Raw genomic sequence first — 8,963 nt, 5'->3', positions numbered from 1 at the left:
AAGGTCGTGGAGACGTCACAGACGACAGTGAATCTCATACATTTGGGGGTGAAGGTAGACATGAAGGACCTAAGTGGACCTAATGTTGATGTGTTTTTCCACCCTCACGTGTTTCTTCTTCATACCTGTAGTTTTTGTCCGGTCGAGTCGTGTTGTGTGCGGTAAAGGTCAGTACTGTCTTCACCACTTGGCTGACCTAGATTCAAAAGGACCTTTATGTGTCCGTGTGATGGTGTGCACATTTGTGTGTTCGTGTGTGTGTGTGTGTGTGTGTGTGTGTGTGTGTGTGTGTGTGTGGCTTGCCACTGTCTCTGAATAATCCCCATGGTAGCATTTGGTTTCAAGCATAAGTCTTGAGAGAACAGTCAGGGACTCAGTTTGCAATACGCCTGACCTACATCGGCTGCTCACAGTGCGCTTAAGACGACACATGAAGTCACACTTACTGTATCCTCCTGCAAAATGTCTGCTTTCAAGGGGCGTGTACGTGTGCATGTGTGTGTGTACATGGGATGCTTTAGCGCACACACACACACACACACCAAGGCTCAACAGTTTAGTAATGATGGTAGTTTCACAGAAAATGCTGCTGTCACATTAAGGAACGGATTAAATTCTCTTTAAGCTTCTCTCACCAGGCTGCCTCTCTCCAGGTGGTTAACAGGAGAGGTATAATCTCCACACAAACACACACACACACACACACACACACACACACACACACACACAGTGACAAGAACACAAAGCGAATTACAGACTCTGAAACATAACGTCTCAACATGCGGAAACTGTCTTGTAGAGGTGCAAAAAAATTCTGTACATGAATATACTTTAGTCAAAAACATCTACACAGACACTTGCACCCTCATTGTGTGCTGTTTGAAGCGATGTGGCTGCAGTAATTAGAGGTGCGACAGCAAGGCAGGAAGAGGTGATGATAATAGGATAGAGCTATTTCCGTTCTCCACTCTTTTGCTCTTCACCTCTCTGCCTTCTCTCTTACTCTGAGTTTCTCTTGCTCACATACTTTTTCACTGTCAAACACCAAACTCTGGTCCAGGTGGAATTGACATGTTCACATGCACAAACACACATGCACATGCACATCATACGCCGTCCCCCTCTCTCCCCTCATTCCCCTTCGCCTCTTCTTACTCACTTAACTCTCGCTGTTTCACTTCTCTAAGCTACATTTTCTTTGTTCCCTTTGTGTGTTGAATTGACGTGATGTCAGCTTTTCCTCCAGCTTCATTATGTTTTTCAGTCAGTTCCTCCATGTTGCGGAAAGGGGTTAAGATATCACAATAGGTTTTATTGTTTTTGCATCTGTGTGTTTGCATCTATCTTCCCTGAGGGTGATGTCACAGCCTTCCTCCCATAATAAGCTACTCTCTGTTCTGCTAGCAAATAGACACATTAACATGTACTAATCTTATTAAAATAAAAATGTCCTTTATGCCAGACAAAAAAGTAGATAGTAGAAAGAAGATGCACCAAACCCAAAGGTAAGATTTACCACGTTCTTTTAAATAAATATCACAGAAATGGATGTACATTTATTTTATTTTATAAAGCTAGACCTGTGTTAATTGATTTTGTTTGCCACAGGGCAACAAGCTGTAAGATAAGTTGATATAGCAAAAATGTTTGCAAAACGATGCTAAATTACACATCCAGCAGACACAGGACAACAGCAGCATTCATTTGGTTTGTTTTCACCTGACGAAGCTCTTTTTAGCTCAGTTTTGGTCTCCACCAACTCCTGGGGGGAAATATCTGGCTGTTTGGCAGCTACATGTTTGGCTATAATCACCAGCTAGTTGCTAATTGTGCCTGTCTGCTCAGTGGTGATGGGCAGAGAGTGCAGTGAGTTGTTAGAACGTTTTCACTGAAAAGAGATGAAAAACTGTGAGATCGTTAACAGTGAATCAAAACAACAATATTACGGGCCGAAAAACACAAGATGCTAAAATACTCCGTAGAGAGATTAGGGGAACTTCGGATTCATTGATGTGGATGAGAGGTGCGGGAACATCAGTAGACAGAAATTATAAATTTGACTTATTACCTCTGCAGTTTTATTTTACATCTGTAGTTTTTACTGTATGCCGTTTATTACCTCAATGCAGGTGTCACTTTCATGTAATCCCCATATGTTATGATTGTATCCCTGTGGCTCTGTAGTAAAAGTGAGACAGGTGGCCAGTGGGTGGAGACCAGGCCCATTTAATAACTGATTCATTAAAATACAATGAATGAGCTATTCTTCTTTACAACCACAGTGCATTGTTCCCTTTAATACGGGGCATGTGGAGCTAAATCCTGATGTCGCTGCAATACCGCTATTGTCATTTTGTAAGTCTGACCATTATAAATAACTAAAGTAATGAATACCAGAATACACACGTCTCTTGTAGTTTATCTGTGTCTCTTTGAGCTTGCAGCCATGTTTTATTTATTTGCATGTGTATCTGACAGCTGCTGTCAGCGTTTCTGTGTGACGTGCAGCTCGAGCTGCCATTTCGGTGTGTGTTTCTGTGTGTTGGTTTGAACATGTCGTCGCAGCAGGTTTCCATTAGAGCGGTGCAGATTATCTGTCGTCGGGAGTGAGACTGCTCTGACCTTGAGGATCTTTCTAAGAATATATGTTGTACTGTGTGAAAGGAAGCTGCTTCAGTAGGCAGATATTTTTCAACCCTCTTGGTAATTCATTTCACTCTCTCATCCCCCGTGGAGATGTCATGACGTTTGGTCTGAAAGAACCTGAGCTTTCAAAGGACTGTCACATCTAATCTAGAACAACAGAAGCTACACACTCGGTCTCATAGCTTTTTGGCTTGAGACTGTGGGGGCTTTCATATCAGTAGTTTGGTTGGCTTAGTCATCACCAACAATGGAAAATGTAGATTTCAGGTGGAGTTCGGAAATAATCTCAACGAGACATGAAACATGAGAGCCTCAGTCCTTTCAGCAAATCCCCCAAAACAACATATGATATGTTCAAGCACTCAAGCAGATATAGAAATTATGATTATGTTCGTTTGGGGCAAAGGAGTTAGTTAAGAGCACAATGTTTGTAGGTCAGGTTTCTTCTTTTAACCATGACTGCGGCCTTTTTGTAACTGTAACCAATTAACCAGTTATTGATGTAATGTTTAAATTTGAGAATCGAGACTGCGTTGGTGTTGAGAGAGGATGAGGTTGTTTCACAAGTAGTTTCCAAGCTAATTTTAAACCAATAAAAAGCGACATCATTGTCAGACGATAGCTGATCGATTCCCACCTTGGCTCTTCCCCTGCAGGAGTTGTGTAAATACATATGTATTTGTGCACTACTGTGTTGAATACATCCATGTTACTCTTTGTGTGTGTTAGTGCATGCACGTGTTTCTGTGTGTGTGTGTGTGTTTGCAAATACTAACAAACTTCCACATCACAAGCAGACCCCCCACTGCTGTGCTGAGATGCATCAAAGCATCTGCAGAGTTACTTCAGGCTGCCCAACGGCAAAACTTCCTCTAAGCCCAGTCCAACATTATAGGGTCGGATTTAGAGTGTGTGTGTGTGTGTGTGTGTGTGTGTGTGTGTGTGTGTGTGTGTGTGTGTGTGTGTATGTATGTATGTATGTATGTATGTATGTATGTATGTGTGTGTGCGTGCTGATGAATTTGTATGTGCGTGGACTTCTGTGTAGCCCTCCACTTCTGGCTCATGACAAGCTATGCATGCAAAAGAAAGTGGGTTGACAGGTCATAGCAGATCAAAAGTTTGCAATTTGTTTGGCTCGGAATTTTAAAAAAGACTCTTATAAACATCTGCAGAAGAAGAGTCAGCAGTTTGTTTTCAGATTCACTCCACTTAAGTTCTAGCTTCTGCCGGAGAAACTTGAAGAAGAAAAGAAAAGAAGTTGGGGGAAAAGAAGGAGCAATGGAGGTGAAGAACAACCAGCAAAACCAACATCTACAAGTCTGCTTTCCAACGAAATCAAGATATTTTGGGGCTTTCAATACACAATATCTCATTATAGTATAGTGGTTGTGCATGATTGCGCAAAACAGCAGATTTGGGAGCTATTTATTCACACACACACACACACACACACACACACACACACACACACACACACACACACACACACACACTCTCTTTTGTCTGTGGGAGGCCTGAGATGCCCGCTGTGGAATAGATGTTAGCCTGGTATCCTCTGCTCCCCTCCATTAGTAGCTAGAGTTTTGCTGTCAGCCAATCATCTGCCTCCCTCACATGTCCACCCATATCCTGTTCTGGCAAGGATGTGTGTAAGTGCGTGTCACTATTCAAATGTGGAAACTTGCACAAACCTCAATTTGTGCAAATTGTGTCTGTCTGACAATAAGTCATGCTTAACAAAACAACCCTCTGCCTCTGCACTTTCTCTACAACTAGGAGCTGGAGAGAGGGGATGGCAGGTTAACCCCCCCCCCTCCAATTCTGCTGTACTGTTTATTATTATGAAAAAATCTTACCACAACAGGCTTAGTTATCTTTTCTTTTATTAACAAATCCCCTTTTGTTTTAGAAAAAAAAAATACAATTAAAAGTACACAAAAAGCTCAAACTATCATTTACATGGAGTGGCTCAACACTGACAGGAAAAATACAGCAGAAAACAGACGTTCTTCTTATTTGAAAGTCCACATAAGTCGGACAGAGTTGTATTTGCTACATCATGCAAGGCACTTAAAATCCCTTCAAAAGGAACACAAACCCACATAAGAAGTGAGTGAATCACGCACGTAATTATAACTATAGAAAATAACCGAGTTTGCAGTATTTAGCCGAGGTCTGGCATACGATACCCGACAGGATACTCCCTTCAAACATTATTTATATTAAAATCAAAACAAAACATCAACTGATAAGAGTTTTGTTGCACAATAGTAACTTATTTTATTAGGCTTAGGTTTAGGCTAAGCCTTTATTAGGCAGAAGTTCACAGTTTCAAAACGCATTACGAAAGGATCTCTTAATTTGACCAGGGGGACTGATCGCAACAAGAACAAGCTGTTTCAATGTTCATACGAGAACCTGACTCTTGCTTTAAGACAGACCTTTAAACAGCTGGACTGTAAGACCAAAGTCCGAAATCCAAGGAGGTTGTACTGGACAACCAATAAAACCTCAAATATGGTGTAGTTTGTATGTGGTAACAAAAATGGTGTGAATCAAAAATAAACTTGTTTGTTTTTGCAGTACGTCTCCAAGGTTTTCTCAAGAGGTTTTGGATTCACAATACAGACATTTTGTCAGAATTAGTCACAGTAAACACAAAGCTGTATTATCAGAGTGCTCCACAGAGAAAAACTGAAAAATAAAAAGACAAATAAATGCCTCTCGTAACAATATAAGTGTCTAAACGTGTATATTACAGCATTGTAATATCTCAAAGAGAAAAAGGACATAAATAGATCCCCATTGACAAAAGTACTGATACAGTACAGGATAGCCACATATCACCACTGGGAGCAACAGCAAAATAACTATAAAAGTCCTAATGAAGAAGGCATTTGTGAAGAATCTATTAAACTGCAGGAGTTATCCTTTCCTATAATGATGTGTGTGTACACATGCAAAAACAAAAACAAGGGCAAATGGAAAGGGAGTGAAACTACACTACGGCAGTTATCGAGACCAAAGTGTCCAACGTTACCACAAACACAACGTTGCTGTACATGCTTCATGTAGACGCGAAGCATTGTGGCAGAGTGTAGAGCTCTAATCAAGCTGTGGAGTTCATCTAGGATGCAGTTACATCACTCTCATATTTACATTCAGAAGACTTCAAACCAAAGACATTCATTGATCTATACAGTCGCATTATTTCAAGTAACAAAATAAGTGCAATTCTTTCAAAAAACATTTTGAATGTGGACAAATATTAAACATCACTCTAATATTTAACATTTAACAACATTTTGGGATCAATATCTGCAAGATAGACCGACGCCACGCTGCTGGAGGCCCAGGCCTTATTGCTGGGCCCGCAGGAGAGAAGGGAGGCACGGGAGAACCAGAACCAGGACTGAGCGTGGCTGACTGTCAGACACTGCTGCATTCAAATATTTTGTACATTTTGAACACTATCCCTTTTATTCACAGGGGCCACCAAATGAACTATCACTGGAGTCAATACAAATGAATGAATGAAACGTTTCAGAGCAGCAGTCGGGGCCTTCTGAATGTACGTAATGTCCTTTTCATTAATAGTAAATAGGATGCAAACTACAGTAACGCATTTAATGCAGTAGCCTGAACAAGAACCAACAGTATGTCTAAAACGTGGACACTGCAACTGTCACAATGCTTCAGAAACTGATATGAAAAACATGAGATTCAGAATCACAACATCTTTTGAATTCATAGCATCAGAGTGCAGCTGGTCTCAATCATGTTGCTAGAAAATCATTGTCTTTCACCTATACTTTGGTTATTGATTGGCTGTAGTGGTACAATATTGATTATCAATACTACATAAGGCAACTAAGGATTTGCACTCCTAATTAGACCAAGGTCAAACTGATGCATTCCCTGTAACCTGGTGACAAGAAAAGATGAGATTCCTTTATATGTCAGCAACGGGTTCACGGCTCATTTAAAAGTGTCTCATCAATAATCGGATCAAAATCCACAGCAGTCCTTCTAATGTGTTGACAAAAGTGTTGCTAAAGCAGCAAGAACAGATATAGGACCTGCCTAATAAGTGTCTGCGCACAAATCAATACACCAGTGTGTAAATTAAATAAATAAAGGTCAAAGCGCTTGAAGATTCAATACAGCAGTGTGTGAGAAGACTCAAAGAGTGCTCTAATCAGATACTGAAGCCTCAGCAATAAATGACATGTTTTTGGTGCATGTGTGTAACTGTGTAAGTGAGTGCAACCGAGCCCCGTATTAGTTTTGCGGCCGCTATCGGCTATAGGCAGGAGTCCCAGTGTATCGGCAGGTCGGAGCTGTCCAGGAAGTCCGTGGAAAAGACACTAGTGGGTGTTTGGGGGCCAAGTGGGGCCAGCGTGGAGGTTTCCTCCCCTCTCTCTCCTCCCATGGTGAGGTCCAACCAATCCATACCGTCCAACCCATGCCCCTCCTCCGTATCCAGGTCGAAGGTATCCATGGGAGACAAGGGATGGTCCAGGATGCTGGGGGTGCAGAGCATTTGACTGTGGAGGTCATCAATCAAAGTCAACAGGCCTCCAGGCTCCACCCCCAGCAGAGGCTTACCGGTGGTGCTCTCGAGAAAGTCCTCCAGGCGTCCACTCTCAGCGCTGCTGGGGTGCCGTTCCTCATCCACGGTGTCGGCCAGAGTCTGGAGATCAGACTGCATTGAGGAGGCCGACTGTTGGCTGTCACAAAACGGAGGTATGGGGGGGGGTAGCATCAGCTGGAATGGGGAGGGGTGAGGAGAAGAGGAAGAGGAGCGTGGATTTAGACGGTCCAGAGAAGGGTCTGGTGCCGGGTTGAAAGCTGTCGACATTTCTGAAGAGAAAGACACAGAATTAGACCAGAATCACCGCCCTCCGCCGTCCAGTCAAGTTGCAGTTCACTTCCATGTCTGTCTATCATCATCCTCCATCCATCATTAGACATTTGCGTGAAATTTTCATAATTAGAAGGTGAATTCTACAGTTATGAACACAAACGTGTCTTCAGAAGTCACAGAGGCATTTGACCAACACATTCTAATCAGTCCAAGTCCAAAGTTTGTGTAAATTTGAAAAAAATTGCTCAAAGACGTTCCTGAGATATCACCTTCACGAGAATAGACCGGACGGATAACCCGATAACAGCACAAAGGCATAGAAACTAAATATTAATGCAGTTATTACACAACAAACAGATCGGACAATATTATTGCATCTTACCTCCTGTCTGCAAAATGATGTCAATAAAATCCTCTTCATGCTCTGTATCCTGAGGACACACACACACACACACACACAGAGGAAACAACACATTACCCTTCAAAACTGTGTGTAAAGTTCACATAGCACATTACTATGTGACTCGAGCACTCGACGTGAAATGTGAAATGATGTGAAACAAAGTATAAAACCGAAATGCAGAGCAACACAGCTTATGTAGCTTAATGTAGGTTAGCAAAACCTAAGAAACACCCCCGAGGTGTTCAAATCACACATTTGAGATTATGAACATTTCATTCATTTTTGCACAATGGCACCATCAGATATGCAGTGTGTCATACTTTGCCATCAGGCGATGAGGCAGCTGTCTCGTTGGAAGCTGGAGACAGAGGACTAAATAAGACATCCAGACTGGGACACCGCTCCTGGAGGAGAGGGGAATGAAGGGAAAGCCAGATATGGGGGGGGGGGGGGGGGGGAAGTTAGATTCTTTCACATCCAAAGTGATCAGGAAAGTTTTACATTGTGACTGGATGACACAAGTCACCATCTGGAGATTACTCACAGTTTGAGAGGATGGTGAAGAGGTGTTTTTCTCTGAGGGGGCGGCCTCCTGGTCCTTGAAGAAAGGCTGCAGACTGGGAGGTGCTGACAAACACAGAACAACGTCCTGCTGAGGCTGGTCTACAGATAGCTGAAGTTTCCCGTTCTGTGGCTTCAAGTCATCACAAAGAGGGGAAAGATAAGTTCTCCTTACAGGGAAAACAGTATGCAGAGGCAGCGGTACTAGTTATTTCACTAACTAGTACTGCTGCCAATTGAAATCATCAATAATCTCTACTGAGAGTGTGATAAGAGGGCTACACATGTACAGCAGGGAAGACTGCTGATACCTGCTGAAAACAGTGTTCCACCAAATCTTGACATTTTCCAGCACACCTGCACTCGCCGAGAGATACAGTATATCTCAATTAGCCAAGATGCGATGGAGTTTTTGTTCATCCTCCATTAACAACATACATCATAGTAATGGACGATGTCGTTGGAGTAATTAGCCGAGCAATA

General features: G+C 42.3%; 1 protein-coding gene across 3 annotated transcripts in view; it reads right to left on the bottom strand.

Annotated features, from left to right (window-relative positions):
- Positions 1 to 4,515: 4,515 nt before the first annotated feature.
- The window catches only part of mrtfab (myocardin related transcription factor Ab), a 35,605-nt gene continuing 31,157 nt past the window's right edge, over positions 4,516 to 8,963 (bottom strand). For all 3 annotated transcript variants that reach the window (XM_068718217.1, XM_068718219.1, XM_068718218.1), the window contains 4 exons: positions 8,464 to 8,613; positions 8,240 to 8,323; positions 7,899 to 7,947; positions 4,516 to 7,512 (listed from right to left, as the gene is read on the bottom strand). In XM_068718217.1, the coding sequence (XP_068574318.1) occupies positions 6,953 to 7,512; positions 7,899 to 7,947; positions 8,240 to 8,323; positions 8,464 to 8,613 (843 nt within the window). In that variant the 3' untranslated portion in view covers positions 4,516 to 6,952. The remainder of the gene's footprint in view (positions 7,513 to 7,898; positions 7,948 to 8,239; positions 8,324 to 8,463; positions 8,614 to 8,963) is intronic.

This window comes from Cebidichthys violaceus, unplaced genomic scaffold (assembly GCF_023349555.1).
Source record: "Cebidichthys violaceus isolate CVI_PGR_0920_01 unplaced genomic scaffold, fCebVio1.0.p SCAF_23, whole genome shotgun sequence".
Taxonomy (NCBI): Eukaryota; Metazoa; Chordata; class Actinopteri; order Perciformes; family Stichaeidae; genus Cebidichthys; species Cebidichthys violaceus.
Note: the sequence above shows the minus strand (reverse complement) of the source record. Positions and strands in the feature narration are given on the sequence as shown.